Source organism: Eleutherodactylus coqui, chromosome 11 (genome assembly GCF_035609145.1).
Source record: "Eleutherodactylus coqui strain aEleCoq1 chromosome 11, aEleCoq1.hap1, whole genome shotgun sequence".
Lineage (NCBI taxonomy): Eukaryota > Metazoa > Chordata > Amphibia > Anura > Eleutherodactylidae > Eleutherodactylus > Eleutherodactylus coqui.
Window position 1 is genome coordinate 91,281,365 of NC_089847.1, and position 16,003 is coordinate 91,297,367.

A 16,003-nucleotide genomic window follows, 5' to 3' on the forward strand; every position below is an offset into this window, starting at 1 on the left:
CATTTGTCGTACAGGGTCGGCCACAGAAAACTAGCCCGGCACCACATCATATGAAGGCTGTCTAAAAGAAATTCTCTGTTGGCCATAGCAACCAAAATTGCAGCTTTTATTTTACCTCATCAGTATAAGACATAAAAGCTGCACTGGTTGCTGATTGGTTGCTATGGGAAATAAAGATTTTCTTTGACAGCTTTCAGAAGTGTGTGATGCAAGGATACTTTTCTATGGTCCACCCAATAGATGCTATGGTGATGATGAGTGAGTGTGAGGCATAGCGGGTAGTTACATAATACATACACATGGGGGCAGGGTTGTTTTGATAATGAACCGCACCACATCAGCGCTAAGATGTATATATATTAGACAAGTTCATAGACCAGATGGGCCACACAGATGCCCAAATGGTTTTCTTCTTGAATGCCCTCAGCAAGTATACATCAATTTAGCAAACTATAGTCCGTGTCACTTTCCCATACGGTTGGCCACCATAATGACTAAAGTGGTAGTTTATGCTATATGGCATAGGTGCTTGTTTGCTACACACTTTTTGCCGTGTGGGATTTTCACAATCAAGTCTGGTGATATATATAGTGATTCATATTTAGTTGAAGGCCAAGTTCATCATTGGAACTGCTGATAATAGGGGACTGTTGAGTGTCAGATGTGCTGGGAGATTAGGGCTGAGTGGTTAAATGGTTGTTCTCGGTTTGTTTCCACACAAAGGGTATTGATTCCCCATCTCCATCAGATCCGCTTCCCTTCATGTTGCCATGTGCAGCCTTTGTCTTTTGTACAGCCTTTGTGCTGATATTGCTCTCATCAGACCTGTTCATCGTACCTGATGATAAGAGCGCGTGCTATCTGGCCAGGCTGATTCATTACGCTGCCTGCACTGCGGAGCATATGTCGTCCATTTAGGCTTATTCCAGAACCTTTTTCTTAAAGTATCTCAATAAACGGTTGTGAATCATGAGACAGAAAGGGATGAGTGGGAAAAATATGGAAAACGTTCACCTAGCTTGGGGAGGAAAGTAAATTATGAATGATTCTCAATATTATACACACAGCCTTGCAGGTCGAGAAAAATTGAAATCTCCATCAAGAACTCTAAAATTCCCTTCTCCTTCCACGCATATATCTTACGAAATAATGGGAGTTTTTCCTTCGTCTCTTATCGCCCATTCGCTGCAAAAACCCTATGCATTTCTCTAAGAAAACAGCATGATAGACGATTAATGTGAAACCGGCACAATTATCCCTCCGGACTCACGGTAACCCATCCTCTTAGATGTAGTACCGGCAGCTCGGAACGTTCCGTCACTCCGGGAGATTCGTCACAGAAGGATACCTTCAGATCACAGTCTCAGAAAGGTTTAGCTTTGGTTTCAGATTCCATTGCATGTGTTCATGGAGATGTTGTTTCTTTTCAGATTGATAGGTACGCGCAGCAAGATCTGAAGAAGGGTCTTCATCTGTATGGAACTGAAGGTAACATAGGCCTCACCAATGCATGGAGCATCATTCAAACCGATGTAAGTAACCAATATCCTGTGGTTCACATATCTGCCTTCCTGACAGCCCCGGAGATGACAACAGGATTGTAGACAAAAGAGATTATGTCACTTACACAACACATAAAAATGTTTGGATAGTGCTGACTGACCTGCTTGCAGTTAAAAGGGTTCTTCAACTGGGCAAATCTTTACTTGTTAGCAGGATCCCTTGACAATAAACTGATCACAAAATGATCTCCTTACTGGGACCCCCAGCAATCAGCTCTCTTCAGTGGCAGTAAGTGATCAAGTTTCCCTACAGCGTCCCCACAGGGTAAATTAGGCATTACACAATGTCCATTCGAATCAATAGATTGCAATGCAGGACAGGTCCTCCAGAGTGAGACATTCTTTGCAACCACTCATCAATCTGGCCAAGAGGTGAGGATGCTTTAAAGGATTGTCTAGTTTACAAAGGTTTTTATATATACCCTATTAGAGAATTCCATTTAGGATCCTCATCTCTTGTTGAGTGGTCTGTGTGATGCAGGACCTCCAGAGCAGTTACAAAGAGCATGTCATGCTCTGGAGGTCCTGCATCACACAGATAACTCTTTTGAATGAGCACTGTGTACTATTTACTTTCCCCTGTGGTGGCGCTGTACAGATATTTAACAGTAAGGGTACTTTTAGACGAGCCAATTTACAATTTGAACAAGCTTGTGACGTCATCGCTAGCTCTTTCACTCGTGCAGCCTGTTTAGACAGGCAGATCTATCGTTGGCTTGTTCAAGAGAAATCATTTAGAATCGTTCAGTGAATTAGAACGTCTGACCGGTCGCTGTTAAAACAGAACGATAAGAGAACGAGCCAATGTTGGGTTTTATGGCGGCATAAATGAATGATGAACAAAATGCAAACGATTAGCGTTTGCCGCTCGGTTGTCGGCTGCGTTTAGACTTAACGATTATCGCTCCCTTTCACCTGTTTGAATGATCCCAAAAGCACCTTTACTGCCAGGTTTACCCACAGATTACAGCTGGTCACTAGAGGTCCACATTTTGGGATCAGGTTTTCGTCAAAGGGACTTTTCGAACAAGTAGATCACATTAAAGAACATAGCAAGTTTAAAATAAGGATATAAGGTGACGCCTGTTCCATTTGGGTTGGATCCTGCTGGCTTGTCTAGAGATCTAGTCCTTATGTCATGATTCATATATCAAAATAGGTTGTTGTCAAATGAGCGACACGACTGTTTACTTCAATCATTCTGTTTATTTCTACTGCAAAATATAAATAAAGCCTTTAAAGAAAAAAAAAAAAAAAATCACCTAAGGCGGCCATACTTACTGATATACTGGTACAAAATACAAGAACAGGTGTAGGACCACATCCCTCAGCATGCAGACAGACAAACTTCTATATGGAGTGTGTGTGTGACACGCATGTAGCAGAGCTGTGTGTGTGACGCGCATGTAGCACAGCTGTATTTGTATGTGACGTGCACATAGCAGAGCTGTGTGGTGTGTGACACATGCATGTAGCAGAGCTTGGTGTGGTGTGTGTGACGTGCATGTAGCAGAGCTGTCAATTATCTATCAAACACCCTAGAGACACAATGATGATGACATTATTACAGGTCCTAAAACAGCAGCTGTGTGCTTACAACTCCAATCCCTTTCACTAGATTATATCAGTAAGTGGCGCATTGCGCCACCAGAAACACTGGTACTATACTTTCCTAATAGTTACTAGTATGATACTAAGCAGTTGCTCCCCCCAATATGTGGTAGGTGTGTGAGGGATTGTTCAGCACCTTTGCAATGCTCCTCTGTACAGCAATCTGCCTTTCACATATTGAGGGATGTGGTGTCTATACCAGCCCTTGTACTTTGCTTCTAACAAGTAGGGATTACTCAAAGCAAAGAACCGCTTTAATGGAGAATTCCCTCATAGGATGTATGAAAATGGATATGATAAACCAGATAACCTCTGTAGTGAACTGTAGCCCTTATATGCCATACAGAAGACTCCTATACATAGTGGCTCATTCACACTTTTCTACATAATGGGGGGGGGGGGGGGGGAATCTGAGCACTTGGTCTAAGCCAATGTGTACTAAGTAACTACCATACATGAACTGACAGCTAAGTGGTGTCATATTCATGTATTTTATGAGTCCCTTTGTTTTCAGGATTAGTTATACAGGGGACTCGAGTGTCTCTGCCATTTACTGCCTCATTGTTTCATCAACATTAACAAAAAGAAGAAAAGGTCCCCGAAATGCCAGGTCTTTATGAGAAAGAAATAATGATGTCATGACATGACTGTGACAGAGTTCCACCAGGGCAGGGAGCAGGACTGGAGAAGACAGATGATGTGACATCACATACCTGCTGTGGCTTTGCTGCATATGAACAAATGGAGTCCTGCAAGAAGTAGTCATTACATTTGTTCATGGAAGCCAAACCATAAGAGTAGAAAAGTCCAGTCTGGTATCCTCTACATCTATAAAGTGTTCAGTCATAACCCTGCAGATGCCAGTCTCATGGGCGAGATGAATTTACCGTTTAACCCTTTCCTACCCCAGTGCGTATATGTACACCCGAGGTGAGGAGGGTTTTCCACGAGTGGGTGTACAGTCACATCCTAAAAATGGCGCAGATAAAACCAGCTGTGACTGACAGCTGCCCTCCGTCTGCAACAGCGATCCTCACGGTTAACGTCTTGCATGCTGTGATCAAGCTTGATCGCTGCATGTAAAAGGTTCACAGTGGGAGAGCACTTCCTCTGTGATTTCATCAACCATGTAATTATGGTTGGCCGTGGCAACAGGATGCCAGTCAATGACGTCCAGGTCTACCATGGCCTCTGATCACTATGATAAGCAATAATGCATTGCAGTACAGAAGTATTGCAGTGTATTATCAGAGCAATTATAGCATCATAGGTTCAAGTCCCCTACAGGGACATAAAAATGTAAAAAATTAAAATTGAAAAACTTTTTTGCACCCCCCCCCTTGTTTAAAAAAAGAATGAAAAACCTACGTTTGGTATTGTCGCATCCGTAACGACCCATACAATAAAAAAATAATGGAAGCAAAATGCTTTCTTTGTTCATTTTACCTCTCAAAAAAAAATGCAATAAATGCCAAGCCCTGATAGAGCTCTGTCAATGGAAAAATAAAAACGTTGAGATTTTGAATGCAGCGAAGCAAAAAACATAAAAATTTCCAAAGAAAAGGGTTTTTATAGTGTACTGGTGAAATATGGGAGGGCATCTTCCTGCAGTTTGTTGTCCTCTCTCCCACTCTATGCAAATGTTCAGAAGGCCAAAAAAATGCTCTTTATTGTGAAGACTATGGAAGGGGGGGGGGGGGGGGGGGAAATGCAGCTGCAGATTCTCATTCTTGATAGGGGAGCCCTCTGATTGGATACAAGTACTCCCCATAGCTCTTATGTCACTCCAAGAATGCCCGCTCACTAAACAAACATGGAGATAGAAAATTTGCATTAGAGAAACCATCGGGTGATAGGAAAAAAGACTCCAAATATGCAGATAATACCCAACATTTTTGGCTGCACTATCTGTAATTGGCTGCCTAAAGAGGGACTGAGCTAGTTCTTAATAATGATATATAGTCTCTCTAGTGAATAGTTATAATGAAGAATCCGTTATGACTATATGTAAATTATAGTAATATTGTAACTAAAGAGGCACGGATCCAGAAAAGATTGCTAAGGGTGACCATCACTGGCACACAGCCAGATGAGACTAATGCAAGGTTAATTGTAATGAGAGTATGGTGTACTTTGTGAGCGGCGTACAGAGATCGTGGACCTGGAACTATAGCAGCAGAAGCCATATGAGGACGTGTCCTTTAGCGTTATGTGTTGGAGCCGATTGTGGAATTATAAGAACCCGTTATAGCATATGACCTTCTCTCTGCAGTTTCGGTGTTGCGGGGTGGCCAACTACACAGACTGGTTTGAGGTGTATAACACAAGTCGAGTCCCGGATTCCTGTTGCTTGGAGTTCAGTGAAAACTGTGGCTTGCACTCTCCCGGGACATGGTGGAAAGCGGTATGTGCTCTGTTATTCACTGACGGTAGTTTTAAAGTTTGAATGAAAGTTCCCATTGAATAACTGCAGGAACTGTTAGAAACTTATACAGGAGGTATGTTAAAAAATTGTAGTTCGAATGAATAAGTTGAAAACGAAATATCTCAAACTTTTTTCGGCCCCGTTCATACCAACCATGTTCATTTTTGAACCCCTTATTACTTCAATAGCCAAAATACAGCTTGTGTCCCAGTGTACATTTGTTCTTTAAGTGATTGTCCACTTTTGAACTAAAACATTCATTTCATAAATATATATTGACAGGGATTAAAACTCGGACACAGAGCTCCCAATCTCTATAGACCTATAATGAAAGGATACCCTTCTGTGGATGTGTATAGCCACCACGACAAACATTTGGGCTGAGAATGGAAAAAGAAAGTTAAATCACCTGCTGCCTTCCATTAGCTGCGTTTTGCTGTGGATCTGCTGTTTTTTCCAGGCCCCTCTTTGATTTTCTTTTTTGGCTGCCGCACACCTCTACTCAGGCTCATTATGCATTGGTTGACACTTCACACTGCATTGAGATTGGCCAGCCCTGCTCATGTGAGCAGCAGGTAGTGTCCTAGAATACCAATGCACTATGCACAGTGAGCATCAGGCAGTCTGATGAGTGCTTGGAAGACTGAAGAGGGGCCAGGAACCAGTGGATATGCAGTAGATTCCCCCGTTTCCCCAAAATAAGACATACCCTGAAAATAAGCCCTACCTTGGCTTTGGGGGATTTTTGGGGAGGCTTCAAATATAAGCCCTACCCTGAAAATAAGCCCTAGCTGCATTACATAAAAAAGGAATACATTACCTAGCTTGTATGATCCAAGTCCCTCCTGCAGCTCTCTGGATCTCCGATGCCCTTCTTGCAGTCCTCGGCCGCCCACAGAAGATCACTTCCTGGTTATGGGATTCATAAATACCACCTCCAGGAAGCGATGGCTCTGATTGGCTGAGCAGTGCTTGAGAACCAATCAATGCAGCGCTCGATGAACCAATGCGATGGCTGTGATTGGTTCATCGAGCACTGCATTGATTGGTCCTTTGACCTCTGCTCAGCCAATCACAGTCATCGCTTTGTGGAGGCAGGATTTATGAATTTACCAATTATTGCAGCGGCTGTGCGCATTGGAGCTCTGGAGAGCAGCTCGAGGGACCTAGACCATGCCTGCTAGCTAAGTGTAAGACATCCCCCGAAAAGAAGACCTAGCACCTCTTTTAGGGCAAAAAAATTATATAAGACAGGGTCTTATTTTCAGGGAAATACTGTATTGCCAGTTGATATTACTCCTCTCCAGTCCCAGGATAAATATTGTCTCAGGAGCAGAGAGTTGTTTTAAGGGGAGTCACTCACAGTAGGCTCTACCACTGATGCTGGTTACATCTCACTAGAATGTTATCATTAAAAGAAAAAAGAAAATCACTATTTTGGAAAGGGACTGTGGATTTTGGAGCTTGTATCAGAAAAAGAGAGCCCTGTGCATTTGTAAAGATATGTTATCAAGTTAAAGGGAAGCTGTCAGCTGGAACAAGCTATCCAAACTGCAGGCATCATGTTATAGAGCAGGAGGAACTGAGCGGACTGATATATAGTTTTATGGGAAAAGATTCAGTAGAACTTGTATTTTATTCATTTATATCTCTGCACTTTGAGCTGAACAGTCCGATGGGTGGAGCTATCAGTGATTGACAGCTCCCCCTGTATGTACAGTCATACACAGATAGCTGTCAATCACTAATAGCTCCACCCATTGGACTGTTCAGCTCAGAATGAGCAGAGATATAAATGAATAAAATACAAGTTCTACTGAATCTTTTCCCATAAAACTATATAATCAGTCCGCTCCGCTCCTCCTGCTCTGTAACAGGATGCCTGCAGATCGGACAGCGTGCTCCAGCTGACAGATTGCCTTTAATCAGCATTTATTTTGGGACATATTTGAATTAAAAATAAAGTATCATTAAAAAGCATTAAATCAAAATGCTGAACACACAGGTCACTGGATGCTTGTGCATGCTGATGCCTCTGGTTAGCTGGCCTCACCTTCAGCCGCTCTGTACTGCTCATCCTACACAGAGATATCAGACTGTAATCACAACCACCATGTATAAATTATCTGACCTGAGAAAAAATCCAATTTAATCTCCACTGTCACTATCATCAGCCCTAAACGTGATGATGAGAGCTGAAAACCTCACGGATTAGTTGTACCCTGATGAAAGAATTAAAATTAGTTTTCTTCTAGCAAACTATCTCGACTCTTACTTTATATGATAGCTAACCCAATAATGAATTATAGGGATGCATCGGCTTGTAAAGGCATCTACAAAGGGGGGAAATCTATTAAGCCCAACATTTGCAACGCCATGCCAAGTATAATTCCCCTGTTGTACGATGCACCTAATATAGGAGGAGGCGTACAACTTTTCTTGTATTGGTGCATCTTGGTATCTCTGTGCATCTAAACAGAAATGTATGCCAGGTCCGACCTGATGAACATTCCTGGCATAATATATAGTGTAAATTATGCATAAATCTGTTGGTATGGGGAAGCCACACCCCTCATGGCAAGTCCCACCCACTTTCCCCAAAAGTGATGAGTTTTGAGCAAAAAGCCTAGAAGTCGCACATTTTGTACAAAATCCTAACTTTTGTATACCAGAAACTGGTGTAAAAGGCTTTGTATATGACTCCCATAGTCCAGACACTGAAATGTAAGAGGTTTACTGTACCTTTCTGATTCTCTAACTACCTCTGCATATTGAATGCTGTCAGAAGATGCAGTACGTTTACTATAAGGCAGCCGGTGGTTCCCACAGTTGTAAAACTACAACACCCAGCATACCATGAGAGCTGCAGGCTATAGTAGGGGTGATACTGTACCATATTAAGGCTAAATTCTTTGCTGTAAGTATTAAAGGATTTTTCCCAAAATTGGCGTTTATCACCTATCCACGGGATGTCTGATTGGTTGATTCCCAACCAACCCTGAAAATTGGGGTCTTGTGCTCCACTCACTGCACCCCCCTTGCATGAGGCGGAGCTTGGATGTAGTTTCGGCTTAGTATGCCTGCTGCTGCTCCAGTTATTTCAATGGGTCTGCTGGAGATAGCCCGGAACAGGTGCTCCATTATCTCCGGCCATCCCATAGAATAGAATGGAATAGCAGTATGCATGCTTGGCCATCGCGCCACCTAACTGCAGGGGTGCAGTGAAGAGGAGAGGAGACATCCTCATTCGCATAATCTTCCCGACACGACTAATAAGAGATAAGATGAAGGTATATATTTCTAATTTTCTATATGTAAGCCTACCCTGCCGCTCATAGACGAGCTCTGCTTTATTTCAGCCCTGCTATGAAACCGTGAAGATCTGGCTGCATGAGAACCTTCTGGCGGTCGGGATCTTTGGACTTTGCACTGCTCTTGTACAGGTCAGTAGCCAAGAAAGGGACAATGTCTTGGCACTTAGAGACTTTATTAGATGGTTGACGTCCATTCCAGCAATGACATCTTTCTGATGGTCCTAAATGCTCTATAGACCATGATAACTGCAGTATCACGTTATGAAGACCGTAAACTACACTAAATACAGGAAGTGAATATGGAGGCATAATGGAGTATTATTTATGAAGCAGGCGGCTTTTCATAGAAGCTGAAATTCAAGAGTGTAGTTTGATGGCATGTGGCAACTATTGCCTACAAGTGGCCTCTTAGTGGCCATTTTAGTCGGTTCACATAAGCTCATTATGCAGTAAACTGGCAATCTTTACTTAAAGGGGTTGTACCTAAAATTTGAAGGGATTGAGACCTCCACTGATCCAAAGAACAGGGTTCCCATGTCTCCCTCTTTACGTCACTCTGGATTCACTTCCCCCCACTCACAGTGATGTCAGATGGAATGGAGCAGCAGTCACTTGTGCCCGGTGCCACTCCATTCATTTCAGTGGGGCTCACGGAAAAAGTCAAGTGCAATCGGCTAGATCTGGTAATTCATGGAGCATCGCTGCACATGTGTGACTGCTATTTCGTTCAGTCTTTTCCTCAGGGTGCAAAAAGCCCACAGTAACGAGGATGGGGGGACAATCTCAGGATCAATGAGGATCTCAACTGTCAGACTTTTATCACCTATTCTGTGCATAGGCGATAAGTCTTTTTTTTTGTACAGCCCCTTTAAATAGACAAAGCAGCCAACACCATAGTACACCCCAATCAATCAGTAACGTCTCTTACTAATGGTCGGTCTCACAGCACAGAAATGTAATGTTTGCATTTAGGTAACATGTATAGTGACGAACAACATAACAAGGGTCTGGTGCCACCATGTGCTATATGGTGTGAGTTGCTCCTGAGAAACTCAGCCATGTAAATATAGCCTTTAAGTTGGTGTCACTACTATGTCAGCATAGTATACGGTACAAAGTAAGTTAATCCTATATGTTTCAGGGTCTAATAAAATCTACCTTATAGATCCCTTATAATAAACTCTAATTTTGGCTACAACCTGCAAATAAATGATGTACCGCGAACTCAGTATCAGAACGTCTTGCGCCTCTTCCAATACTGAAGTTCTCTTTGCTCCTCTACAGATCCTTGGACTTACGTTTGCCATGACGATGTACTGCCAGATGGCAAAAACCGACACATACTACGCCTGAGACATTCACTCCGCCAACTCCCTGCTCTCATGTCTGAGATGTACCTGGGAGGAACCTATGTGGTTTTCAAAGCAGATCTTCCTTAGTTCTGTTCTTCCTCCTTTTTTGAAGCCACCACGGACAGCCTCAAAAAGCACAAGAGCCCTCTGATACATCGCAACTTCCTCCAGGTATGGAGGACAGACAACGGGTGGGAAGAGGTCAACTCTACAACACAGACCCCGATGATGGAGGCAGAACAGTGCCACAGCCTCTGGAAGCCAAGACTTGGGGGAAGAGTCCTCTGTGCTTTTTTGGGGGGGTGCAGTGGGTTTTATACCGTCACCACATGATCAATGGAAGCACATAGTTATCCGTTTTTTTCCAACCGATACTGTATTACACAAGAACTGTACTGCCTTTAGTGCTTACTGTCTGGTTGAGTTATATGAGCATTCTGTACATCACTAAAGCCAAATCTTCCAACTGTGATATTACTGGAATATACAGTAATATTGACTATGGGTCTATATGTCACCTTATACAGACAATGCAGCCTTCGTATAGTAAGATGGATTGGGGAATAAGGCCTTTTCTATGTAAATGTGTTCCTAAAAGCCAACCACCTCATAATATGCTGTTAATGTGACCATCATCTGGTAACTTACAAGCTGCCAATTACTTAGCCCAAATTCATTGCCACATAGTTATCAATGCATTGAACTTTAATGGAAACATTTTAGGTTGCAAATCCCAAAATGCTTCTCTGGACTCAGAACTGTTGTATATGTGTAGGTTACCATTGCTTTTAGTTTTTTTTTTAACTTTTAGGATTTTTCTTTAGAGCCATATGTGGTTGAGCATGATGCTTACAGGCCGGGTGGACAATATACAGCAGTATTGTTCCTTTGTGTGAATGTAGCGTTCTTGAACGTTGTCTTAGGTTTGTCTTTACATGCAGCTCGTCAACAAGTAGCTGTACTATGCAGTAATACGAACATTGAGGATACGTAAGACCTCACATCGGTGACCAAAACATATAGTTTGGTAAGGATCAGTAGAGGAACCAGTTGCTGGACCATACCATCTTCTGCTAAACTCCTCTACATCCTTAATGTCTAATTTCACACTGTATTCTAATTTTTTTAGCTTTTTTTACCCCACTTCTTAAACTCTCCATCTATATTATAGGCAATGAAGAGCAATGACATATTTTAGACCTAGAAAAGGCATTTCTGGCATGTTTAGTGGAAGTCGATAAGATTTCAGCACCCTTGGAGGCTACCAGATTTACATGTTACATGTGTATATAGAAACCATGCCTAGCATACAAAGACCTTTGTATAAAGATTGTTACAGAAATCGGTGCAAAGACTATGCATTTAAATGCTGAACTTCCTCCGAAGCGTCTGTTGAGCATCGCTCTCTCTGTACCTTTAGCAGTCTCTTCACACCTCATGTCACTTGTCCCAATAGGACACCAGACAGCACTATCCCAACACGCTAAGGCAGCTAATGAGATTTTTCCCTTCCTTCTTAATGTTTCCATTTCTACTAAAGCCGTTATGGTTCAGTTGGTATACAGGCACGACCCTGCCTCACCCCGCAAGCAAGACAGTAGATCAGCGCTCTAAGGCCTTCATTGGACATCATTCCCTTAACCCCCATTGTGAGTTCAATGACGACTGCTTCCTGGTAAGATCCCTGCAGAGTTTCTCACTATGTTTCCCTATTTTCAGTGTATATACTTATATACATAATTTATGCAAGAAGTATAGTGAAAATTTGTTCTAATAAAAATGTTTATCAGATGCTCTGTGTGTATGGCGTACATGGACGGACCGCGGCCGCAGCCACTGCCGAGCGAAGGAAGCCAAGAGGTGATTTAGATCTACAAGGAAATGACTCTTAGTAGTTAGTAATCGGTCTCTCATATTCAATAGACGCTCTGTAAGTGTGCTCGGCCCTTTATCTATTAGTCACCATGAACCAGGATTGTAAAGGCCCTTTTACACAGAACGATTATCGTTCAAACAAGTGAAAGTGAATTATAATTGTTCAGTATAAACAGCCAATGTAGAACAATAATCGTTCACTTGTCATTCGTTGTTCATTTTATGCCGGCATAAAAATCATGGTTGGCTCATCAAAGTATCGTTCGGCTTAAATAGCGGTAATTCAGTCATTCTCACTTATACAGAAAATGTGAAGGACTGAACGAGTTCTCGAGTCAACAATGCTGTATATACAGGCTGCACGAGTGAACTCTGACATCGTTCACTTAGTCATATGATATTCGCTTGGTGTAAACGTCCTTAAGTCCTCATGACCCCATCATAGCTCCTTTTCTAAATGGAGTCATAAAAGGGCTTCCATATTGGTGTGTGAGTCTCTACTGTACCTCCGTATGCCTCTGATTTTTAGGATAGGATAGAGGCTTTGACCTGCTTTATGGTTATGGCTCCGCCATATGTACAAGCCCTAAAGCTTGATTAAAATCTATTTTCTGTGAATGATTGCTACCCCATGTGTACTAGTATGGGATAAAGCATTGCCACACTGTAACAGGACAATATGCTTTTGATTCACTTGAATGATGTACAGAGAAGTCATGGGGCCCCATAGTAAAGCTTAGAATTTTAACCCCCATAAAAAAATATATATTAGAGGCAGCATATGTATAAGCATTGGGGCTTACACACAACGGCTCTAGGATGTCTCTGTATAATGCAGTCCCAATACAATAGTCAGATACCATTGCCATTACAGGGTTAGCATTGCTGCAGCACGACATGCCGTCTGACTGTCACAGGGATGTCTACTCCAGTAAAAAGGGAAATAGGATTGCAGGGCAGGCTATTCAGGCCCTGTTAGTGGGAGGCTCAATTATTAGAGGGTCATATAGGTCAATCTGCTATAAAGACCAAGATTGTTGAACAGTGTGTTGTCTTCCTGGCACTCGAGTTTGACACATCGCGGATCGGGTTGACAGATTACTGGGAGGGGCTGGTGAGGATCCAGTGGACATGGTACACATTGGCACCAATGATGAAGTTAGAGGGAGGTGGAGGCTTCTTAAAAATGATATTCAGGAAATGGGATGTAAGTTTAGGGCGAGTACCTCATAGTAGTATTTTCTGAAATACTACCTGTACCTCATACCACGTCAGAAAGGCAGCAGGAGATTAGGGAGGTAAATGAGTGGCTCCAGAGTTGGTGTAGGAAGAAGGGGTTTAGGTTCCTGGAAAACTGGTCTGACTTTGCTGTTGGCTACAGGCTCTACCGTAGGGACGGGCTGCATCTAAATGGGGAGGGCGCAGCTGTGCTGGAAGAGAAGATGGCTAGAAGGCTGGAGGAGTGTTTAAACTAGGAACTGGGGAAAGGAAAATCAGAGAGATAGAGGGGAAGATGGTGTAGACAGTGAACTGGTCACTGGGACAAAGTAATGGAAATAGGGGCCGAGCGGTGGAAAGGGTTAGTACGGTTGGAACTCGCAGAAAAGTTAGTAGAGATACACTTTAATATTAAAAATAACCAAAAACCTCTGAACTGTATGGTGACTGCTAGAAGTCTGACCAATAAAGTAGACGTACTGGAGGTTATAAGGTCTGAAGAAAGCTATGACATAATGGTAATAATTGAAACATGGTTAAATAAAATCTGTGACTGGGTAGTGAACGTATAGGGTTAAAGTCTGTTTGGAAGGGATCGTAGAAATCAGAAAGGGCGAGGAGTTTGTCTTTATGTAAAGTCCTATTTAAAGCCCACATAAATATATGTGAGGGAGATGAACATGTGGAGTGTTTATGGGTGGAACTACATTGAGGAAAAAACAATAATAAAATCTTCATAGGGGTTTTCTATAAGCCACCAAATGTAAAAGAAGCTACTAAAAATCTATTATTGAGGCAAACAGATGAAGCAGCTAATCCAATGCGGTAATTATTATGGCGACTAACGAGCCGGATATAAACTGGAAAGCCGAAAACTGTGGGTCTTATAAAGGTAATAACTTCCTGTCAATTACTAAAGATAATTACCTTACCCAACTAGAGGGGCGGCCATGTCGGACCTAATATTAACCAACAGACCTGGCAGAATAACAGGGGTGCAGGTTGGGGGGGGGGGGCACCTGGGAAATAGTGACCGTAATATAATTAATTTACACTTGTCTTTCAATAGGGAGTTTTATTGGGAAGCTACGAAAACACTAAACTTTAGGAGAGCAAAGTTCACATGGCTTAGAGATGCCCTTAACCTCATCAACTGGAACCATGTCCTCAGAAATAACAGTACAGACAATAAATAGGAGATTTTTAAAATCATCTTAAATACTCATTGTGCGCAGTTCATACCTTACAGGAATAAAAGGGATAGGAGAAAACCAATGTGGTTCAATAAAGATGTAAAGCGGGCAATAAACAACACAAAGAAAGCATTTAAGTTACTAAAACAAGAAGGAAGTGAAGAAGCACTAAAAACCTATAAGGAAAAACATAAATTATTTAAAAAGCTAATAAAAGCAGCAAAGTTGGAGAGACTCATTGCCAGAGTAAAACTAACCCTAAACTGTCCTTCAGCTATAGAAGTAGTAAAAAATTTATATAAACGTGTTGGCCGTTTAAAACATAATGTAGGAAAAACTGTGTATTCACTCAGGAAAATGTAATTAAAAAGTGAACTCTCCATTAAATGTCACCAGTCCAACCCAAGAGGAAGTGTTTTTTTGTTTTTTTTAAAAAGATGGCTGATGGGGGCGACCTAATAACTATGTATAAATATATCAGGGGACAATGCAGATATCTCTCCCATCATCTATTTATACCCAGGACTGTGACTGTAACAAGGGCGCGCCCCCTACATCTATAGAAAAGAAGGTTCCTACACCAACATAGTGTAGACTATGGCACGCTCTGCCCGAGGACGTGGTGATGGCAAATTCAATAAGACTTTAAGAGGGGCCTGGACACCTTTCTTGAGCCATACAATATTACATGTTATAGTCACTAATTACTTAAGAAGGGTCGGTGATCCAGGAATTATTCTGATTGCCAGATTTGCAGTTGGGAAGGAATTTTTTTTTCCTAAAATGAGGAAAATTGGTTTCTTTATCCTTGGGCTTTTTTGCCTTCCTTCAGGAAATTGGCTGAACTGGATGGGCACAAGTCTTTTCTTAGCCTAAAATACTATGTTACCAGCTCTAACACAGTGATGGTGGTTACAGTGCCGTAACCTCCAATGATGACGTGGTGTCTTCTTCAATTGGTGATTCCCATTTTTGTTCTTTACCTGGGCCTAGATGACCATTTTCTCTAGCCATGACTCGTGTCTGCACAATCTTACTATCTTACCACTACCCCCGATGAACCTCTCAGTAAAACACTCTAGCACTAGTGTCCTCCTAAAGCACTAGTGCCGTCTTTCTGTAGACTCACAGGACAATGGGGTTCCCTCTATTGTTCTTCCTTTCCTTGAATGTCCAGTAAGTACAAGTGTCACTTACATTCTAGCGGCTCGGGCTGCTACTTTCTCACAGTCAATACAGGCTGCTAACAGTGAGAGCCGGAAGGAGGGAGAGGAACAATGTCTCCTGCAGCTAGAATGCAAAACTCCAGGGGAAGGGTGAGGTTAGTCAGTGATGGGACAGGCATTTGGGGCTCCCTATCCCGTGTGTGGGGCTCCCTATCCCATAGCAGTTGTGTGGGCTGCCAATAATGGTGACATGCCGCTGAATGGAGCTATGCTGCAGACTTCTGAAT

At 42.3% G+C, this 16,003-nt stretch overlaps 1 protein-coding gene across 9 annotated transcripts in view; it reads left to right on the forward strand.

Moving 5' to 3' along the window:
• TSPAN4 (tetraspanin 4) overlaps positions 1-12,056 on the forward strand; it is a 529,911-nt gene extending 517,855 nt beyond the window's left edge. For all 9 annotated transcript variants that reach the window (XM_066583029.1, XM_066583028.1, XM_066583035.1 and 6 more), the window contains 4 exons: positions 1,431-1,532; positions 5,446-5,577; positions 8,958-9,041; positions 10,197-12,056. In XM_066583029.1, the coding sequence (XP_066439126.1) occupies positions 1,431-1,532; positions 5,446-5,577; positions 8,958-9,041; positions 10,197-10,265 (387 nt within the window). In that variant the 3' untranslated portion in view covers positions 10,266-12,056. The remainder of the gene's footprint in view (positions 1-1,430; positions 1,533-5,445; positions 5,578-8,957; positions 9,042-10,196) is intronic.
• Positions 12,057-16,003: the final 3,947 nt, after the last annotated feature.